General features: G+C 44.6%; 1 protein-coding gene across 12 annotated transcripts in view; it reads right to left on the reverse strand.

Moving 5' to 3' along the window:
* Positions 1–21824, reverse strand: part of DST (dystonin) — a 690084-nt gene that overhangs the window by 410608 nt on the left and 257652 nt on the right. For all 12 annotated transcript variants that reach the window (XM_040349874.1, XM_040349879.1, XM_040349866.1 and 9 more), the window contains 2 exons: positions 15382–15459; positions 11811–11903 (listed from right to left, as the gene is read on the reverse strand). In XM_040349874.1, the coding sequence (XP_040205808.1) occupies positions 11811–11903; positions 15382–15459 (171 nt within the window). The remainder of the gene's footprint in view (positions 1–11810; positions 11904–15381; positions 15460–21824) is intronic.

Raw genomic sequence — 21824 nt, forward strand, 5'->3', positions numbered from 1 at the left:
TTTAACCTCACTTCCTGTTCAGCTGTGTGACAGGAAGTGAAGCCAATTTTAAGAAAAGGGACACAAAGCTCAACACAAAAATAAAAAAACACAAAGCAGGGGTTCTAACACTCACTTGGCTTCCCTCAAACACCCACAATTTGAATAGGATTGCCTTGCGCTAGATTTAAGCACAGTGCTGTAAATCAGCACGTCAAGCCTGTCCACCAATAGCAAACCCCCCCCCCCCCACAGGCCATGTTTGCAGGTTTTCCTTCATCTTGCACATGTGCTTTAAAATAGTCTGGACAGCAATTCTTGATAAGAGAAATCCCCAAAACATGTCCTGTCGGGGGTACTTGAGGGCTGAGGACCACTGCAGAATAAATAAAATACTTACCAGTTTTTGTCTTTAAAGTCAGGGAGAATAAACATGGCAAACATTTCATGATTACACACCAGGAAAGAAGCTTAGACAAAAATCACACATAATTTGTTAGGCCCTAACCTAGTTCAGCTGCAGCTGTCAACATATGTAGCATGAAAAAGTAACAAAAGACAAACTTAACAATTTTAAAGTAATTTTTATTGGTCAACAAAACAAGGAAAGCAAAAAAAGACAAACAAACAAAAATACATTTCAAAATTCTAATTAACCATAGCTTTACACATTTTTCAGAAAATAAGGCCACATAGACAAATACATCAAAGTGAACATCATTTAAAAATAAACCAAAACCATTGGCAAAATAAAACAAAACCCATGCAACAAACCACATTTGTGTTTAGCAACACATTTGTGTTTTCTGCCAGCCTGCCCCTTCTGAGGGCAGCTGAGGACTGATCGATCCAAGCTTTTTATAACAGTGCTAGTAATGAAGCAATTGAAATCACATGACCAAATTGCAGTCTCTAGTTTGGGTGAGCTTGTAATTGGGCACACCTGCAATTAACCCAAACCACGCTCTATGAGCATCCAATGAGTGTTTTTCACCTTTTAAAAAGAAAGGATATTTTTTTTCTAAGTGTTTGAGCATGCTCAGTTCATCACACATGTAGGAACCAAGCTGCAATGGAATGAGAGCTTTTTTTTTTTGGTTTCCCCTGATCTGATGCTTTCCAGCCTGAAGGGGAGGTGTTAAAGACAGAAGTAAACACGCACATTTAATAATCTATTTGTGTGAAAAAAAAGGTTGCCAATTTTGTTTGGGAGCCACGTCGCACGACTGCGCAATTGTCAGTTAAAGCGACGCCGCGCCGAATCACAAAAACTTGCCCGGTCATTGACCAGAAATATGGTCCGGGCTCAAGTGGTTAAAAATTAACAAAACACAAAAGTGAGCCCAATTTTTGGGGATAATGTGAAAGATGATGTTACACTGAGTAAATAGATACCTTACATGTCACGCTTTACTATTGGAAACACTCCTGCAATGGGGCCAAAATGAATTCCGTGAATATCCCCATAGGTGACCTTTTTCTTTTTTTTCCAGGTTACCAGTTTATAGTTACAAAGAAGGTCTAGTGGTAAAAGTATTGCTCTCGCTCTAACGCACGCGTCAATACCTCACATGTGTGGTTTGAACGATGTTTATATATGTGGGCGGGACTTGCGTAAGTTCCGCCCACATATGTAAAAATTATTTTTACTTTTTGCTATAATAAATATCCCCAAAAATATATATTCAAAAAACTAAAAAAACCCTCAGTTTAGGCCGATACGTATTCTACATCTTTTTGGTTCCAAAAAATCGCAAATAGCGTTTAGTGTTTGGTTTTTGCAAAAGTTATAGCGTCTACAAATTTTTTTTTTTTGTTGTTTTAACTAGTTATTGGGGCGATCAGCGATTTTTATCGGTACTGCGACATTATGGCGGACACATCGAACAGTTTTTTGGAACCATTGGCATTTTTCTAGCGATCAGTGCTGTAAAAAATGCATTGCTTACTCAAAAAATGCCACTGGCAGGGAAGGGGTTAACACTAGGTGCGAGGGAGGGGTTAAATATGTTCCCTGGGTGTGTTCTAACTGTAGGGGGGGGGGGGGGGACTGACATGTGTAAATGACAGATCGCTGTTCATGAAGGGGAACTCCAGACCCCCGGAAAAAAAATAAGGTGGGTTCCCTCCAGGTGCATACCAGGCTCTTAGGCTTGGTCTGGAACATAAGGGGTTAAACCCGCGCAAAAAAAATAGCGTGGGGTCCCCCCCAAGATCCAAACCAAGCCATTATCCCAGGCACGCAGTCTGGTCAGACAGGAATGGGGGTGGGGACGAGCGAGCGCCCCCCTCCCTCCTGAGCCATACCAGACCACATGCCCTCAACATGGGGGAGTGTGTGCTGTGGGGGAGGGGGGCACTGCCCCCCCACCCCAAAGCACTCTTGTCCCCATGTCGATAGGGACAAGAGCCTCTTCCCGACAACCCTGGCCGTTGGTTGTCGGGGTATGCGGGCGGAGGGCTTATCAGAATCTGAGAGACCCCTTTAATAAAGGGGTCCCCAGATTCCGGCCCCCCACCCTATGTGAATGAGTATGGGGGTACATTGTACCCCTACCCATTCACCTGGGGAAAAAAATGGAAAAAAATAATACACCACACATGAATAAATTAATTTATTAGTCAGCCGGGGGTCTTCTGCCGGGGCCCCCCACCACCACCCCATTAGGCCCCGGGCTTCGCCATCTTCTGCCGGAACCCCCTTCACCAGTGAGGCTCCTGCCTTTGGGGGAGGGTCCCGGGCTACTACGACGGTTTCTGCGGGGGGGGGTGCACTGGCACCCCACCCCGTCTTCAGCGACGTAATTCACCGGGACCCCCTTCACCAGGGAGGCTCCTGCCTTTGGGGGAGGGTCCCGGGCTTCCACGACGGTTTCTGCGGGGGGGGTGCACTGGCACCCCACCCCCGTCTTCAGCGACGTAATTCACCGGGACCCCCTTCACCAGGGAGGCTCCTGCCTTTGGGGGAGGGTCCCGGGCTTCCACGACGGTTTCTGCGGGGGGGGTGCACTGGCACCCCACCCCCGTCTTCAGCGACGTAATTCACCGGGACCCCCTTCACCAGGGAGGCTCCTGCCTTTGGGGGAGGGTCCCGGGCTTCCACGACGGTTTCTGCGGGGGGGGGTGCACTGGCACCCCACCCCCGTCTTCAGCGACGTAATTCACCGGGACCCCCTTCACCAGGGAGGCTCCTGCCTTTGGGGGAGGGTCCCGGGCTTCCACGACGGTTTCTGCGGGGGGGGGTGCACTGGCACCCCACCCCCGTCTTCAGCGACGTAATTCACCGGGACCCCCTTCACCAGGGAGGCTCCTGCCTTTGGGGGAGGGTCCCGGGCTTCCACGACGGTTTCTGCGGGGGGGGGTGCACTGGCACCCCACCCCCGTCTTCAGCGACGTAATTCACCGGGACCCCCTTCACCAGGGAGGCTCCTGCCTTTGGGGGAGGGTCCCGGGCTTCCACGACGGTTTCTGCGGGGGGGGGTGCACTGGCACCCCACCCCCGTCTTCAGCGACGTAATTCACCGGGACCCCCTTCACCAGGGAGGCTCCTGCCTTTGGGGGAGGGTCCCGGGCTTGTACGGTGTCTTCCGCCGGAGGGCGCCACTCTCCGGGCTTCTGCGATGCCTTCCGCTTCTGCCTGTCTCCTCCGCGGAGCACAGGGCTTGTCTCCGCTGTCTTCTCCCTTCTCTTCCATTCGATGTTGACACGACGAGGTCCGGCGCTGGAATGCCGTCTGAGCAGTGGGCATGGACTTATATAGGGCAATGCCACCATGTGACCTCAACCCATGTGACATCACATTCCCATCATGCCCAGGGAATGTGATGTCACATGGGTTGAGGTCACATGGTGGCATTGCCCTATATAAGTCCATGCCCGCCGCTGACACGGCATGTCAGCGCGGAACCTCGTCGTGTCAACATCCAATGGAAGAGAAGGGAGAGGACAGCGCAGACAAGCCCTGGGCTCCCGGAGGAGACAGGCAGAAGAAGGAAGAGAGAAGAAAGAAGACGGAAGAAAGCCCTGGCTCCGCGGGGGAGCCAGGCAGAAGAGGGAGCAGAGAAAAGACCTGGGAGTTGGCGCACCCCCGGCAGAAGACCAGGAAGACCGGAACCCTGGCGGAAGGCACCGGAAAGACCGGGGGATAGGCGCCATCCCCCGGCAGAAGACCCCGAAGTCCGGATGCCCCTCCCTAATGAAAAAGAGCTTAAATGGGGTGGGGGCATCCGGCGGAAGGCTCCGGAGAGGACCGAGGGATGGCGCCCTCCCCCGGCAGAAATCACCGAAGCCCAGGGTCCCGGCAGAAGATCGGGAGAGAAGAAACCCCCCCTTCTAAGAGAGCTAAAGAAGAAAGGGGGGGCTCCGGAGCTGATTAATAAAATATTTTATTGTGTGTGGTGTTTTATTTTACTTTACATTTCCCCCATGTGAATGGGTAGAGGTACGATGTACCCCATACTCATTCACATAGGGTGGGGGTCCGGCATCTGGGGGCCCCCTTATTAAAGGGAGCTCGCAGATTCCGATTAGCCCCGCCCGCATACCCCGACAACCAATGGCAAGGGTTGTCGGGAAGAGGCTCTTGTCCCTATCGACATGGGGGCAAGAGTGCTGTGGGGTGGGGGGGCAGTGCCCCCCTCCCCCACAGCACACACTCCCCCATGTTGAGGGCATGCGGTCTGGTACGGCTCAGGAGGGGGGGGGGGCGCTCGCTCGTCCCCGCCCCCATTCCTGTCCGGGCCAGACTGCATGCTTGGGATGAGGGCTTGGTTTGGATCTGGGGGGGACCCCCGCGCCGAATCGGCGCGGGTTTAACCCCTCACGTTCCGGACCAAGCCTAAGAGCCTAATGTAGCCCTGGAGGGGGACCCGCGCCGATTTCAAGTTTGAAATTTGGCGCGGAGTTCCCCTTCAGGGCTGAAAACAGCTCGGAGATTCCCGTGCGCCGCGTCACGCAGCGCATTCACGGGTACGCCGCTTGGTATTTACCAAGATTTTCACGGCGTACTGACAAGGCGCACGGGAATCCCTGACTTTTCTCTCTGCGCATGCCCAGTATGCAAATGAACCTCCCGAGGTTCAGGCGCACTATGCAAGCGTACGGGGATCTGTTTTCAAAAAACACTTTCCCTTTCAATTCGGCCCGCCAAACACTTCAAAACACATGTCACTTCACTTCCCCTGCATCCCCCCACCTCCCCCCCTAATAAACTCCCGCCCAAACCCCCGCAATTTACAGTTTAATGTGCCGTGCGCCAGGTCTGTACTGGTGCACAATGCACCCTCTCCTGGGCGCACGGAGCACATTAGTAACTAGGGAAATACACTGCACTAGCAGCGTATTTCTTTAGTAAATGGCAAAACGGCTGCTACTCCTGCTTTTACTCCATGAGTCATGGAGTAAAGGCTTGGTAAATCAGCCCCCCAGTGTCTTTACTTGATAGCCCTTTGTAGGTCGGGGCCTGCGGTACCCCTTTGTCACAGCAACCGATTTACTTGAGAAGAATAAATGATGATGGACTACTGATCCGAGCAAGTCCGACTTGCAAATCCTGCCCACCCTCCTGGCTGCAGCGAATTGACACAAACTCCCACAGTCTCGACCTCTGGCTCTACATCCAGCTCCCCTGGCATGTCTCTTCCAGAGCTTTCCACTGTTCTTTCCACTCACCGACACATGTCCTGGATCCTTCCTGAATGACTTTACTCTGGACATGCGGACCAACTGTCTCCTCCAGACAACCCCCCTCCCCCCCAGAAAGGGGGTTCCCTCAGACACGACAGTCTAACACTCCATAACCCAGTTCACCCAGCCGACAACTCCTCCCCCAGCATGCTGATAATGGGTATATGTAGGAGGCCTGCCCCCTGCAAATCCTAGTTGGGGATTGGTCAGAGGTCCTTACATGCACCCCACGTCACTCCAGCTCTCTGCCCTGTCCAATTTCCAGAACCTTCTCCCTGAAAACAGAGGAGGCGCTCAAGAGCTAAAGTGCATGTCAGTCACCTACTGCTATACTAAACCACTCCCCTGCCCCCAGATCAAAACAAATAGGCCTGCCTAAATTTACCTGCACTGGCAGCTTACACAAAAACCTACACTACCACCTACCTACCTAAGGTAGAAGGTGCTACACTTGCTATAGACTATTCCCTAAATCTTGGCAACGCAGCTAATCCTGAATGTAGATTAAATTAATATATATATATATATATTTTTAAACATTGCTATTCATGAGGCAAACCCTAATTTTTAAGGTCGTGGTGGTCAGCCACAAGTCCTGTAGTTAGCCCCGTCTCTAGAGATGTTGCTAAGATTTGCTTACAAGTTAACTTGAATCATCACTACTTTATACCTGGAAGTTATCAGAGGATTACATAAAAACGGTATAAAAGTAATAGCAGATGAGGTGATTTACTTAAAAAAACGAAAATAAATAAATATTACATACCCGATGCTGAATAGCTATGGTCATCATGTTATGTTTTGTAACCAAAACTCTTCACAACTTTAAAAGGAGAAGTGTGGAAAATAAAAGAAACAAACATGCATACTCATCTATATGGCTGTAGAATTGGTCCAATGCTTCAGTTGTCCCCCACTGGCTCTAAGACTTAGAACTGAGCCATGAATGCTGATCGCTCATTTCTCAGGCCTCGTACACATGACCGAGTTTCTCTACAAAAAACAGCAAGAAACTTGCTGGGATTTTTTTTTGCTGAGGTGTGTACATTTTTCGACGAGGAAACTGTTGAGGATCCCGTTGAGCCAAAAAGAGAGCATGTCTTCTTGTTCCTCGACGGGAATGGAGAAACTTGCCTTGTCGAGTTTCTCGACAGCCTAACAAGGAACTCGACGAGGAAAACGATGTGTTTCGTCCGTCGAGTTCCTCGGTCGTGTGTACGAGGCTTCAGTCTTCTTGGAGCTTGGGATAGGGACTATCAGTCACCACTCTCTGCTCTGTACTTCGGGCTGTGGAGGGGGTGAGAGCGGCTGGCTCAGCCTCTTAGCAGTATGCTGAGAGGCTGAGCCAGCTTCTAGTCAGCCATCTGGATGGATCCCGACATTAAAGTTAGGATACCTTCAGAGTCTGGACCAGCTGAGTGACGTCAACTGATAGCAAGCTTTAGCGTTAGCACACTGTTGGCTGAATATGGATCACAGGCGTGCAGAACTATTTGCACTCCTGTGACCCACAGGAGAAGTATAACCATTTGCATGAAGCTTTAGACTTATGCACACTTATGCCCTGTACACGCGATCAGGCTTTAGCACGACCAAACTCACATCGGAATTCCATCGGAGGAAAAGAGAACACGTTCTCTATGTAATCTCCGATGGAATTCATCAGAATTTCCGATGGGGTATACACACGGTCCATCTGACTTTTTCCATCGGAAATTCCAATCATGTGTACAAGGCCTTAGACTCTGCATATTTGGGTGTGTTGGATGTCTGCATTTCCCCCTTGGCCACTAGATAACTTGTGCGAAGCCTCGTACACACGTCCGAGGAACTCGACGGGCGAAACACATCGTTTTGCTCGTCGAGTTCCTTGTGAAGCCGCCGAGGATCTCGGCGAGTCAAATTTTCCCATTCCCGCCGAGGAAAAAGAAGATATGCTTTCTTTTTGGCCCGACAAAATCCTCGACGGTTATCGTCGTCGAAAAGTGTACACACGACCGGTTTCCTCGGCAAAAAAAAAAAACTAAACAGCAAGCTTCTTGCTGGTTTTTGCCGAGAAACTCGGTCGTGTGTACGAGGCCTGACTCTGCAGCTCTGTAAGAAAACACCAGCATAGTATCAGGGAGACACAGGCATCTGACACATACCAAGAAGTGCAGGATGCTGAAGATTCTAGCAGAGCAACTAGCTCCGTAAGAAAGGGAAGATTGGAGTGGATGGAGGCCCTAATGAGTATTATAAATGTATTGAACAAAGCACTGGCACTTGCAATTCTTTCGCCTGCTCTTTTACTGAAACATTCAGATGAAGATATTTTCAAGGCAAAGAGTTAAAAAAAAAGTGTTGTGCTGATTGCGGTCAGTGATCACTACTGGTATGTGATGTTTTCAGCTTCCAAACCTCTCCTTGTGGCCATGATTGTTGTCTAATACAGTCTAATTAGAGATATCATACAGTGCATGTGACTGCACACACGTCCACATTTATTTAGACACACTGCTCTCGTGGCATGTGCACATTAGTAAAAATGACAAAGCAGAGGAGAAGATCTGCATCCTGGCTCAGAATGCACATCCCACTAGCACATAATTTTTTTTTGTTCAAATAGAAACGTCAGAACAATATATTCCAGAGCACATATATGTCAGTTCAGGTCACTTTTTGACTTCAATTTTAGAAGTAGTGATAAGAAAATCAATGCATCAAAAAAAAAGAAGAGGGGAAAAAAACACATAGGGGTTAATTTACTAAATCTAGTGCAGCTCTGCATTGCATAGAACCAATCAGTTTCCAGGTTTTTTGTCAAAGATAAGATGAAGTTAGAAGTTGAATGGTTACCATGCACAGCTGCACTGGATTTTGCACTCCAGTTCTGCGGTTTTAGTAAATCAACCCCATACAGTGCTTAATGTACAATGCCATACCAGCTTATGATGTTACACCTATTTGTCCTACACAGGGCCCAGCAAAATGTATGCCCACTAGAGCATAATTCTGATAGACTTTATTTACAATCCATTCCATCTTCCACCTGTTTAAAAATGAAAAACGCAGCTGACAGTGTCATCTAGTGGTCATCACACTAACTGCAGAGCAAGCTATACTGGACTTGATGAATACATTTGCAAGCTGCTATTCTTGCTGTAGTCATTGCTTGACATAAAAAAATCAGGAACTAAAAATGCATGCTATGATGAAAGATAATTATTCCAGCTAATTAAACATATCCTGGCCAGTTCACGCCACTGTGTTGCAATGGTGTGCACTGAAAAAGAAAATGACGGCAGGCCATATTTATTTTCTAGAGCAGTGCAGTGGGGGCCAATCTATCATCTAACATCAGGCAGCGGCTAATAGAAATTACTCTAAGGTCACTATGACATTTCAATAAAGTTCATAAAAATAAAAAAAAACAACAGTGCGATGTGCCACGATCAATGTATCACTGCAGTTATCCCACCACTGCTTGTTATACTTTAAAAGAGAAGTTCGGGATTTAAAAAAAAAATACTTTTATACTCCCCTAGGTGGATGCAGTATCGATCCGATGCTGCATCTGTCGCCAACGGCTCTGCAGTAAGAACTGAGCAATTATACAACATGTTCGCTCCGTTTTCCCCTTTTGCTCTGAGAAGAGAGCCTTGACTGTCAGTCAGCCCCTCTCCCCTCCATTGCTCACTGGAGCGCTGGGCTTTGAAGTGGGTGGGAGCTAGTGGCTCAGGCTCTTAGCGAATCGCTCAGAGGCTAAGCCAGTTGCCATCCAGGCTTTTAGGTGGATCCCGACCATATGGCCAGGATATTTCCTGAGCCTGGACCAGCTAAGTCGACCGGGGGCTTCAGCCTACTGTTGTCTGAAAACAGGTTACAGGAGTGAAAAACATATTCTAAAACCCTACAATTAGTGTAATAAAATATAAGCAGTGCTGTAAACAATATATATAAGATGAAATATCCATTTTCACTGGTATTCATATAATGCTAATGTCCATAAACATCACCATGTGACAAAAGTGAATATGTGCATAAATTCCAAAAATATATATAAATGTGTTAAAATATTAATTAAATATAAGTCCATATATCACATCAAGTAGGTTTGTGAAAAATAATGATAATAGCTTCCAATCTTCCACCACACCCGGTGTCAGTGAATCTTCTCCCGTCAGATGCAAACCTCACCAACTCAAATTGCCTTACACTCTCGTGTTTGGCGTGTAAACGTGTACAAAAAGACCTCACTGGTAGGTATAGCAGATAATCCCAGTTCCAACCAATTAGCTGCCAGAAAGCTCTGCATGCTCAAAATAGCGTGATACCGTAAAATCAGTTTAATAACACACTTAAATCTTCAAATATAGCACTCACATGAATCTCAAAAAATAGAGCAATACACTGCACAGCAAACACTCATTCAGAGATGAACCGAAAACCGAGTATATTGGTCACAGCAGACCCGAGGTGTCATTTTCACAGATGACTCCTTTCTCAACACGTTTTACATATCCAGCATCATCAGGAGAACAAGGAGAGGGAAACTCAGTTCTGGGTATTCAAGCACACCCTATTATTATTGCACAGCAAGTTTCTTCCCATGTAGGGGAAGGCCCAGCTCAACTCCTTATGAGTTTAACCTAGGTATCCCACCAGCTCTGGAATCTGACTGTTATTCACACAGTGTCCAACAGTGGCAGTGGCAAGGCAAAAAGAATGAAGTTATTATATACAGTAAACACTTAGGGTCCTTTCACACAGGCTTTCCACCCACCAGACTCCGTTTTGCTCAGCAGGGGATCGATCCGCTGCTCCCCGCTGAGCAGGTGGATGACAGGTCCATCTCCGCTCACTGTGCTGAGATGATCCTGTCAGAACCCCGCTCTCCTCTATGGGGAGATCAGATGAATATGGACCACCTATCCGTTTTCATCCGATTCCATTCAATCCACTAGACCAGGGATATGCAATTAGCGGACCTCCAGCTGTTGCAGAACTACAAGTCCCATGAGGCATAGCAAGACTCTGACAGCCACAAGCATGACACCCAGAGGCAGAGACATGATGGGACTTGTAGTTTTGCAACAGCTGGAGGTCCGATAATTGCACATTCCTGTACTAGACGGTTAGCAAACAGGTTTTCCATCCGTCTGGATTTCACGGATAGGATCGGATCGGATAGCGGCGGATGTCAGTGGATATGTCACTGCTGACATCTGTTGCTCCATAGAGCTGAATGGAGCATCAGATCAGGCCCGCCTGCAAAACTCACAGGCGGACCTGATCGGAAAGCCCATGTGAAAGGGGACTTAGGATAAAAAGCCTCTTCTCAGTACCAGGGCCACAGACAATAAAAGGAAATATGAAGCCAACAAATATAGATGACAGTAGTTACCAAAGCTACAACGAATAATATGAAAGGTAATATGTAACCAGCGGAAGCCACTGTCACTCACAAATATAGATCCACTTATCTTTTAAGCCCAAAAAAATGAGGCTACAACCCACACTGCTATCCATCAATCCATACTGTCACCACATGCCCTTATCACACAGGAAGGAAGCCAGCAGCAGCTTTTAGAACTGAGTAGTTCAGATATATTTATTTACCACATAAACAACCAAGTTGTATAAATTATAAAAACAGAATAAAGAGGCAGAAAAAAGACATCCCCCTTACAGGATGAACCTGAATGGATACTTCGCTCAGACAAGATATTGTCTAAATGCCAGAGTCTGTGCACAATAATCAGGTTGCGGCAAAGCAAATACTATGATCTTCTCCTAAAACAACATTGTCAACTATTATTTAAGAAATGGATACACCGTGGAATTTACTAAAGACAAATAGGCTGGTTAATTTGCAAGCGAAGTTGTATTTTGTAAGGGAACTATCCCCAGAACTTAGTGAATTTGGTGAAATTTACTATTTAAATGGAAGGATTTAAAAAAAATAGATAGCATTTTGCTTGCAGGTGATTGGAGGATGGAAGTCAGGAGATCTTCACCACATTCGCTAAGCTCTATAGAAAAGTGAATAGCCTATTTTTTTTTTTTTTTAATCAACCCCAATGTCAGTTGATGAAAAGAATATACACAACATTTATCCACAAATATCAGCAAGAGAATATGTAAGATCAAATTCACCATCTTACCTGAAAGTGCAGAATGATGGTCCATATTAAGCCCAAAGTCAATTTGGGATTCCCATCTGTTATGTCATCATTTCTAATATTAACTAGTTTCACCTGTAATCAGAAGCAACAATAATGTACCGCATTAGCTATGAGTTAAACTGCACATACATATTACATACAATGTTACTATAATTGTACAAAGAGTAGCTGGACCGTACAAAGAGTACTGTAATTGTAACATTTGGAAAATTATTATTAAGCCACCATGTGCACAGGGCTGCCCAGCTGCAGTGTATCCCTCCCAGCATTTTAGTGCATCCCCGGAGGAACTGGTGCAGTGTCCAGCCCTACCACAGAAGGCCAATTAAAATCTATGACAGGCTATGTTGGGGCGGGGCTGAACACTGTACCGGCATTTAGGGACCTATGCATTCAAGGGTCCAGGAGTGCAAGTCTTCGGTGTCTGACTTTCTTCTTGAAAAAAATTGACTTTATTTAGCCCACAAGCTAAACAAGAGAAAAATTTAACGTATATGGCTTGCTTTGGGGCAGTGGTCTCCCTAAGAGGGGTAAAACCCCACTCCCACAAGAATTAAAATCCAGCCCAGAACAATTACTATTCAGGGCCTCCCCTCTATCAATATTCAAGACATGTACACACACAGCATACCTCCCACTGACTCTCCACAATCTTAAAGTGTCACTAAACCTAAATTTTAAATATGGTCATATGTAGAAGTATGGTATCTATCTGTCTGTGTAACCTAACCATTATGCATGCTGTAACTGTTAGTAAATAACTGGTTGATTCTAACACTTTACTAAACATCCCCATTCAGAGTGGCAACGGAATAGCCGGCGATCTGTGTGTTCACTGTTTCCACTCCCATTACACACGCTTTGGTAGACTCCTCTTCAGAAGCTGTGCACCTGCTCTTTTCAGCTCTGGAAGCCGCCCTTGTGACTATTTACATCTACTATCGGATGGCTCCTTACATCTGCTCCCTCTTACCTTCTCTCGTCCTCCCTTGATAATCTAGAGCGGCTTTAGGAAGGATGATTTACAGTCTTCTCCCTGCTAGCCACCCATTACATGAAGTTGGCAGACTCCGCCCCACTTGATAAAGTAGAATTGCTCCAGCAAGGACAACTGACAGTCTACTCCATGTTAATCACCCCTTACATGATGTCAGCAGGCATCGCCCCATTTGACAATGCAGAGTGACTCCAGCAAGGATGAATGACAGGGTCTTCTCCCTGCTTACCACCACTTGCATGAATTCACAGGCAATGTCAAGCTTTCACCTTTGCTGCACTTATGAGCCCTGCACTCTCTGCATTATGCACTTCAAAGTCTGCACACACACCTGAGCCTTGCACTCTTTACTTTATACACACCAGAGCCCTACACTCATACTCCTGACCACTGCACCCTAATGCTGCGTACAGACGATCGGACATTCCGACAACAAAACCGTGGATTTTTTTCCGACGGATTGTTCGCTCAAACTTGTCTTGCATACACACGGTCACACAAATGTTGTCGGAAATTCTGAAACGTCAAGAACGCTGTCACGTACAACACTACGACGAGCTGAGAAAAATGAAGTTCAATAATTCTGAGCATGCGTCTAGTTTATTCCGAGCATGAGTAGGATTTGTGTGCATCGGAACTGCATACAGACGATGGGAATATCCGACAAGAACTTTTGTTGCCGGAAAAATTGGGAACCAGCTCTCAAACATTTGTTGTCAGAAATTCCGACAGCAAATGTCCGATGGAGCCTACACATGGTCGGAATATTCGACCAAAAGCTCACATCGAACATTTGTGTATGCGGCATAAGTACTTCTGAATTCTTCTTTAACCTCCCTGGCGGTATGATTCTTTCAGAAAAAACATGCTGAAAGCGGTACCATTATTTGCAAGGAAATTTGGCGTTTTATATTGTAGGTCTGTAATTTTTAGGAATAACTCACTTAAATCTGACCAAACAAGAATCTAATAGGCATCCCGGGTATGACATTTTTTTAAAAACAAAATTATAAATTATAATATAATAAATAATTATAACAAATAATAATATAATTATAATAAAAATTATTCAATAATGTAATCAAATCAAAATCACTGAAATTTGCTCAGTTGCAGAATTGTCGCTGTCATTATTATTATTTTTTTTATGACGAATTTCCCCACAAATCGCTATCGCACAATTCTGCAAGTGATTAAAATTTATTATCGCTGTTTTTTAGCTTATCTAAAACTATTTTTGACATAAAGGGACACTTTTGGTTGCTATGGACAATCTACAGTTTGCAGGGAGAAAGAACAGTTTTTATTATATAAAAGAACATGTATGACACTGGGCAGACCACTAGGGACAAGGGGGGGGTGTTTTTTTTACATACAGTACTGTAATCTTTAAGATTACAGTATACTGTATGTAATGTGTTTGTTTACTTTTTTGAATTTGGTTCCGATCTCCACTCCCGTGCGTCGTAACGTCGCAGGGAACGGAGATCGGCGGCACAGGAGGACGCTGTGTGAATCGAGCGAGGTCCCGCTCGCTCACACAGCGCGGTGGCATCGCTGGATCCAGGGACAAGGTAAGTAAACAGTGCCTGTGGATCTAGCGAGGCGAGCCCGAGTCTGACTCGGGGGTTACCGCTCGCAGCAGGAAAATCTAACCCCGAGTCAGACTCGGGAATACCGCCAGGCAGATTAAAGGGGTTGTAAAGGTAAAAAAAAAAAATCCTAAATAGCTTCCTTTACCTTAGTGCATTAGTGTAGTCCTCCTTCACTTACCTCATCCTTCCATTTTGCTTTTAAATGTCCTTATTTCTTCTGAGAAATCCTCACTTCTTGTTCTTCTGTCTGTAACTACACACAGTAAGGCAAGGCTTTCTCCCTGGTGTGCAGAAAGCCTCTTGAGGGGAGAGGGGGCGAGCAGGCAAGTCAGGACACTCTCTACTTTGCAGATAGAGAAAGGAGCTGTGTGTTAGTGGGTGTCCTGACACTCCTGCTCACCCCCTCCCCCCTCAAGAGGCTTTCTCCACACCAGGGAGAAAGCCTTGCATTACTGTGTGGAGTTACAGACAGAAGAACAGGAAGTGAGGATTTCTCAGAAGAAATAAGGACATTTAAAAGCAAAATGGAAGGATGAGGTAAGTGAAGGAGGACTGCACTAAGGTAAAGGAAGCTATTTAGGGAAAACATTTTTTTACCTTTACAACCCCTTTAAGGCAGGCTGTGTGCAAAAAAAACTCCTCACAGCCTCCCTTATCCCCAAGCATAATTTTGGTGATGAGAGTCGGCACCTGAGATTGGGCGGCTTTGGGAACAAGTATCTGGAACAGCACGTGGACCTGTTTTCTCAACCACAAGCTTTGTCTGCCTGCGTCAGGTATTTCAGCCATACAAGTCTGACATCCAGGCAGAAAGAGCAAAAGGATGACAGGTCCTGAGAGTCCCTGGCACTATCAGAATATGTAATTCAGTACGCTATACATGGCACATTCTCTCATCCCCTTCTACCAGTTCCTTCAAAACACGCTGCGAGAGCTGCAGAAAATAAATGTATATTACCTGACGTTTTTTCAAATAATCAAGTGCAATTTGTACATTCTGTAGTCTGTGAAAGCGCATTCGGCCTTTTTCTCTGGGCTATAAAAAGGGGAAAAAATATGTGAGATAAATTTGTATTCTAATAGCGACATTTGTAACAGACATTGTGCTGAACACTTCCAGATCATTAGATAAATATCACAGTGAGTAACACATTAGGTGACGTGCCCTTTCATGCAGTGAAGAGAATAAAACCCACACACTATGCTTTTTATTTGACAATCTGGCATCACTATTAATGTAGCATTCAAGTTTTATGTTCTAGAACAGTGAAAGACACCAAAGGTATAAGTAGAATTATGGTTCACCGAGATTAAACATTATTGCTCTCTATTAGTAATATAAAACTGTTGGGCGATAGCCTCACCTATGTTCCTTTTAAGCATCTCCTTCGGTTTAAATTACTCCTATTGTTTTTAGCCAAGGAAGCTGCCACCTTGGCCTCTGTTTAATTTTCAACTGCCACGATGCTTCACATGTGATCAGTTATGACACCAACCATTGGATGCTTTGACAGTTTGGTTGAGAGCACAACCAATGTGACAGTTACATTCCCGGCATGTACCAGGAATGTAACTGTTTCTTGAAACTGTTAGATCAATGTATTTACTTCTGCTTTAAAGTATAAGTATGGGCAGAATAAAAAATGACATGTATGATGCAGTCTGACATTGGCATTAAAGCAGATTTTGTACCTAAAAAGTAAGATCAGCTATATAGGTTTCCTCCTTGAACCACTAAAAAAAAGTGAAAAAAAGTAGTAAAAAATTAGACAGTATCCTCCCTCACCTTTCACCTGACTTCCGCCTGTGATGCCCGAGAAAGGGTGACATTATCCTCCTTCTGGGGAATGTAAAGTATGCCAAATCTTGTGAGATTTGGAATACCGTACTCAATATTCCCCGGGAGCTCAACGAAAGATGACAAATTCACTCCCTGCATTACAGAAACAGAGGAAAGAGGAGAATATATTTTTTCCTCATACAGGTGTTTCAGCCAGGGAAGAAGGAGCAAATGTAAACAGCAGGCCATGCACATAGTGTAAATTCTACATTAAGAGCTCCAAGACCTTTGTTTAAGAAAAATATTGTTTTAGACACCAAGGCCCGGATTCACGTAGAAGCGCAAATCTTTGTGCAGGCGTAACGTATCTTTTTTATGTTACGCCTCCGCAACATTTGACAGTCAAGTGCCGTATTCTCAAACCAAAGTTGCGGCGGCGTAGTGTAAATAGGCCGGCGTAAGCCCGCCTAATTCAAATGTGGTAGATGTGGGCGTTTGTTATGTAAATTTAATGTGACCCCACGTAAATGACGCTTTTTACGAACGGCGCATGCGCCGTCCGTAAAAGTATGCCAGTGCGCATGCTCCAAATTAATCCGCAAGAAGCCAATGCTTTCAACGTGAACGTAAATGACACCCAGCCCTATTCGCGAACGACTTACGCAAACAACATAAAACTTGAAAAATTTGACGCTGGCCCGACGTCCATACTTAACATTGGTACGCCTCATATAGCAGGGGTAACTTTACGCCGGGAAAAGCCTAACGTAAACGGCGTATCTGTAATGCGACGGCCGGGCGTACGTTCGTGAATTGGCGCATCTAGCTGATTTACATATTTCTAGGCATAAATCAGCGCACACGCCCCTAGCGGCCAGCGTAAATATGCAGTTCAGATACGACGGCGTAGGAGACTTACGCTGGTCGGATCTAATACAAATCTATGCGTAACTGATTCTAAGAATCAGGCGCATAGATACGATGGCTCGGACTCAGAGTTACGACAGCGTATCTGGAGATACGCCGGCGTAACTCGTACGAGAATCCGGGCCCAAATGTCTTAGTTGGTTGTACATTAACCACTAGAGTACCGGGCCATCGTCAAATGACGGCTCCACGGTTACTCTGAAAATTCAACAGGACGTCATATGACGTCCTGTATTCTTGCGGCCACTGGGGGGCGCTCAAGCGCGCCGGCGGCCGCGCGCGCGCGCCCGGCGCGTCCCCGAGATGCCGATGCGCGTGCCTGGTGGTCGCGATGTCCGCCAGGCACTCGGAATCGGCGGCTACAGGGACAAGACGTGGAGCTCTGTGTGTAAACACAGAGCTCCACGTCCTGTCAGGGGAGAGAGGAGACCGATCTGTGTCTCTTGTACATAGGGACATAGATTGGTCACCTCCCCCAGTCACCCCCCTTTCCCCACAGTTAGAAGACAATTTAGGTATACATATTAACCCCTCCCTCACCCCCTAGTGTTAACCCCTTGAATGCCAGTCACATTTATACAGTAATTAGTGCATATTTATCGCATTAATCGCTGTATAAATGTGAATGGCGCCAAAAACGTGTCAAAAGTGTCCGATGTGTTCGCCGCAATGTCACGGTGACAGTAAAAAAAATCGCAAATCGCCACCAATACTAGTAAAAAAATTAATAAAATAAAAATGCCATAAATCTATCAGCTATTTTGTAAACGCTATAACTTTTGTGCAAACCAATCAATATATGATCATTGCGATTTTTTTTACCAAAAATATGTAGAAGAATACATATCGGCCTAAACTGAGGAAAAAAAACTTTTTTTTTAAAATAATTGTGATATTTATTAAATAAAAAAGTAAAAAATAGTGTTTTTTTTTTTTTTAAATTGTCACTCTTCTTTTGTTTATAGCGCAAAAAATAAAAAACGCAGAGGTGATCAAATACCACCAAAAGAAAGCTCTATTTGTGGGAACAAAATGATAAAAAAATTGTTTGGGTACAGTGTAGCACGACCGCGCAATTGTCATTCAAAGTGCGACAGTGCTGAAAGCTGAAAATTGGCTTGGGCAGGAAGGGGCGTAAATGCCCAGTATGGAAGTGGTTAAACAATAATGATGGGGACTTTCTTTTCATTTGAGCTACACATATACAATTCACATAGTACAATTACTATGTAAATGTGGATAAAACACTAGGAGTAGTGTGCAGATCAGCCTACCTATAGCTAATCAATACTTGCAGCAAAGTGTAAACAAGGTAATAACTGTTTGCAACAGTAAGCATAATTAATGCCCTATACCAGTCAAAGCTGTTTTCATTTTGTAGTGAGGTAAGGTTAGAATTCTTATTGTTTTTTATTGCTACCTTTCTATCACTTTCTGTCTCTTTACATTTTTAGGCAGAATGGGAAATAAGGGCTGTCTTCCCAGTGGGGATACAGATTGCAATTAAAGCACCTTCTATGTATTAGACTAAAATGGGTTTATATTGCTGTCTTGTTCCTTTTAGGCAGTATTCACTTCAGTTCCTGTACTGGTGATGGGTGTCAATGGGAAAAAAACAGGAGGGACAATTTCTCACAGGGGACACAGGCAGCAAGTGGTTCCACCACAATACATATTTTGATTGGATTTTGAGTTTAAAGCTAAATTGTTAATACCTAAATAAGCAGTTGGAATACATATAGCCTGACAATGGATTAGTTATTTTGTCAGTCCAGCCTTGAGATTTATACAGCCCTGGCCACCAGATGGAACAGTTAAACTCTACTACAGTTAAGCTCTACAGCTTGGACAACCTCCTGCACTCAGCTTGTGACTGAAATAGTAAAGGAGCAGCAGAAGACTAAAAAGTCATCTCTCTCTTCTCTCATCTTCTGTTGGCATGTTCCCTGCCAGTACAAATGCTTCTGGAGGGCTCATAGGGTCGTGGTTTACAGGCTATTACAGAAGGAGGATAAGAAGACACATATAGCTACTTGCAAATTGTGAGAAAAACAACCAGCGCCACAATGCTAATAAATTACTCCTAGAATGATGTGAAAGGATCTATTGATAAAGGCTAATGAGAGGCCGACACGCGTTTAGAGGGGAGGAGTCAAAACTGTGATGTCAGGCGAAGCACCGTGAGTCTAGATCTGCGGTGAATGAGGTGGTGATTTGATACATGCTGTTTTTATTGTTATTTCTTGTAAGTGTAACCTTTTAGGGGGGATTTTTTGTTTCATGTCCTTAATTCCTGGAAATATAAGTGGAAATAATTATTAAAAAGCGAATGGAGGAAGGTGGTGTTTGGAGACAATTCAAACGTTGATTACCCACACAAAGGTGCAGTCTGGGGACTGTAGGAATTACTACCATTGGTAAAGTGGATTGATCGTGGTGGACACATGGAGTGATCTGTCTATGATTTTTTTACTCATCCTTGAGGTGAGCAGGCATTTTAGCAGGTGGTGGTGTGCACTGAATATTGCATCCATTTAAATAGGATTTTACACAGCGGTAACAGCTTTGGAAACCTACATTTTTTTCATAAATTGTTTTAAGGAATGTATAATTATTTGTTTATATAAGATTTATAGATACGCAGCTCTGCACTATTTTCACAAAATTAACATATAGCTACTTATTCTAGTTACAGTTAAAAAATATATATTAATACATTGTATTAATTGCATAAGATTATTGCATTGTGTTTTTTTTTGTTTTTTTTAGAATATTAGTCTGGAGTCAATGCTACAACTGTTGTGTTAAATGTCTTGACACATTCACTGTAGTATCTTGCTTCTGTTGAGCAACTTTCACTGGAAGGCATAATTAGACAAGCACAGAAATGACAAATTCATTTTTGACATCTAAATTGTATTAATGACTGAAATTTGGGTGATGGCAGCTACCAAAGCAAACTAAAAAGCATAAGCACATAGGGTAATATGCATTTGTTAACATGAGGAAAAGCCAGCATGGCTAGAGTAAATGAGTGTGGAAAAATAAGCAAAACTGAAAACATTTGACAATTTTGGATGGTTTCTACAAGCTGGTTGCAAGCTGTTTATGCTGCCTGCCAGTGTAAACAATATGGCTCCTGGTCCCTGTCCATGTGATGAAGATTTCATGCTCTCAGATGTCACATATTGGATCCAAACCTCTGCCATTTATTACTTTCAAACATTCCATTTCCCCTCAACCCTTTGTGCTCTTTACATACAGTACATTCATTTTGCTGAAGTAATCTACGGGGATAACAGAGGTAAACAATTCATTCTAATGTCACCCTCTGTGCCCCTCCTGTGATACCCTAACCCATGGGTTTCTGTGATAATAGAGACGGTAGACATAGGCTTTAAAAACTCAGCTTTATACATATCACTGGTCACAATAAAAATATAATTTATATATAAAAATATATATATATTCTGGATGACTAAACAAAAATCATAAGAACACTTATTTACAATATCACGATAAGGTCTCATACACACAGACGCTTTCACACATCTGTCATAAATTTCAGGCATATTTATGCACCTGAGAGAGACGGCCGCGTATATTAACATCTGCACGCTAGCTGTACATGGGTGTACACAGGGCTTGCATAAACAGTGTATCCCCACACAGATGTAAATCTCAGAACACAGCTTCTGTGTGTGTCCAAAGAACTACACGGGGCACTAGAGTTCACACAAGCACAGCATATAACTGTGTACAGCTTGTGTATAGCCATTCATTACTGTGCACAGCAGCGATCTGTCTTAGGAGTGGAAATACTAATAACATTAGATGCCTGAAAGCATCTGTGTGCATGAGGCCTAAATGACATGCATTATATGTATATTGAGGTACAGTACATTCATTAAAAAAAATAACAGTGTAAAGAAAAGTGTCAGCTTCAAAATGAAGGCCAATATCTGCTTGGTACTGATAGGCATGGTACTTAATAGGAATGTGGAGGCTGTTACTACTAATCTCTTTTGGCAAAGCAGAAGGAGAAAATAAGATTTTGACTTATCCCCAGCCTGACAGACAGACACGCTGTTCTCTTGGTGTGTGCTTTACTGCTTTGGGACTCCCCGAAGAAGTAGAGAACACACCAAGTTCCAACAAATAAAGAACAAAACCCTGACTTATTAAGTGGTGGGCATGGTCCCCTCCAAGCATGGTACACTGGAGGTAGCAACCAGGGGCACATGCTCAATCTAGGCAGCCTACTCCCTAAGGAGTCTTCAAAAACTGGGTTCCACCAGCTGGGTGCACTGTGGCCATGAACCTGTAAATCCCAGCTAACCCACATGTTACGCCAAAGGTCCAAGGTTGTGTAGGACACAGTGCCCTCAGGATATATTACAGGCTGGCTTTGCTTTTTCCTCAAAAAGGGGCCCAGCCTCCAAGGCTAAGCTGCACAATTAGTTCTACTGGCTGTGCAGCAACTGAAAAAGCTTGCTAGAAGAAAGAAGAATCTTGTTAAAAAGCAGAAAAAGAAAAGGGTTAGCTTTTTTCTGAGGGGAGAAGATTACAGTTCTCCTGGGACACGAGCAAAAAAAATAGTATATTAAGAGAGGGAGGGGTTATACTTGGCTGTCACTACAGCTGTGTTGCCATTGTCAGATCTTCTGAAGGCTCAATGTACCTGGACTCCATAC

The sequence above is a fragment of the Rana temporaria genome, chromosome 4 (assembly GCF_905171775.1).
Source record: "Rana temporaria chromosome 4, aRanTem1.1, whole genome shotgun sequence".
NCBI classification, from domain to species: Eukaryota; Metazoa; Chordata; class Amphibia; order Anura; family Ranidae; genus Rana; species Rana temporaria.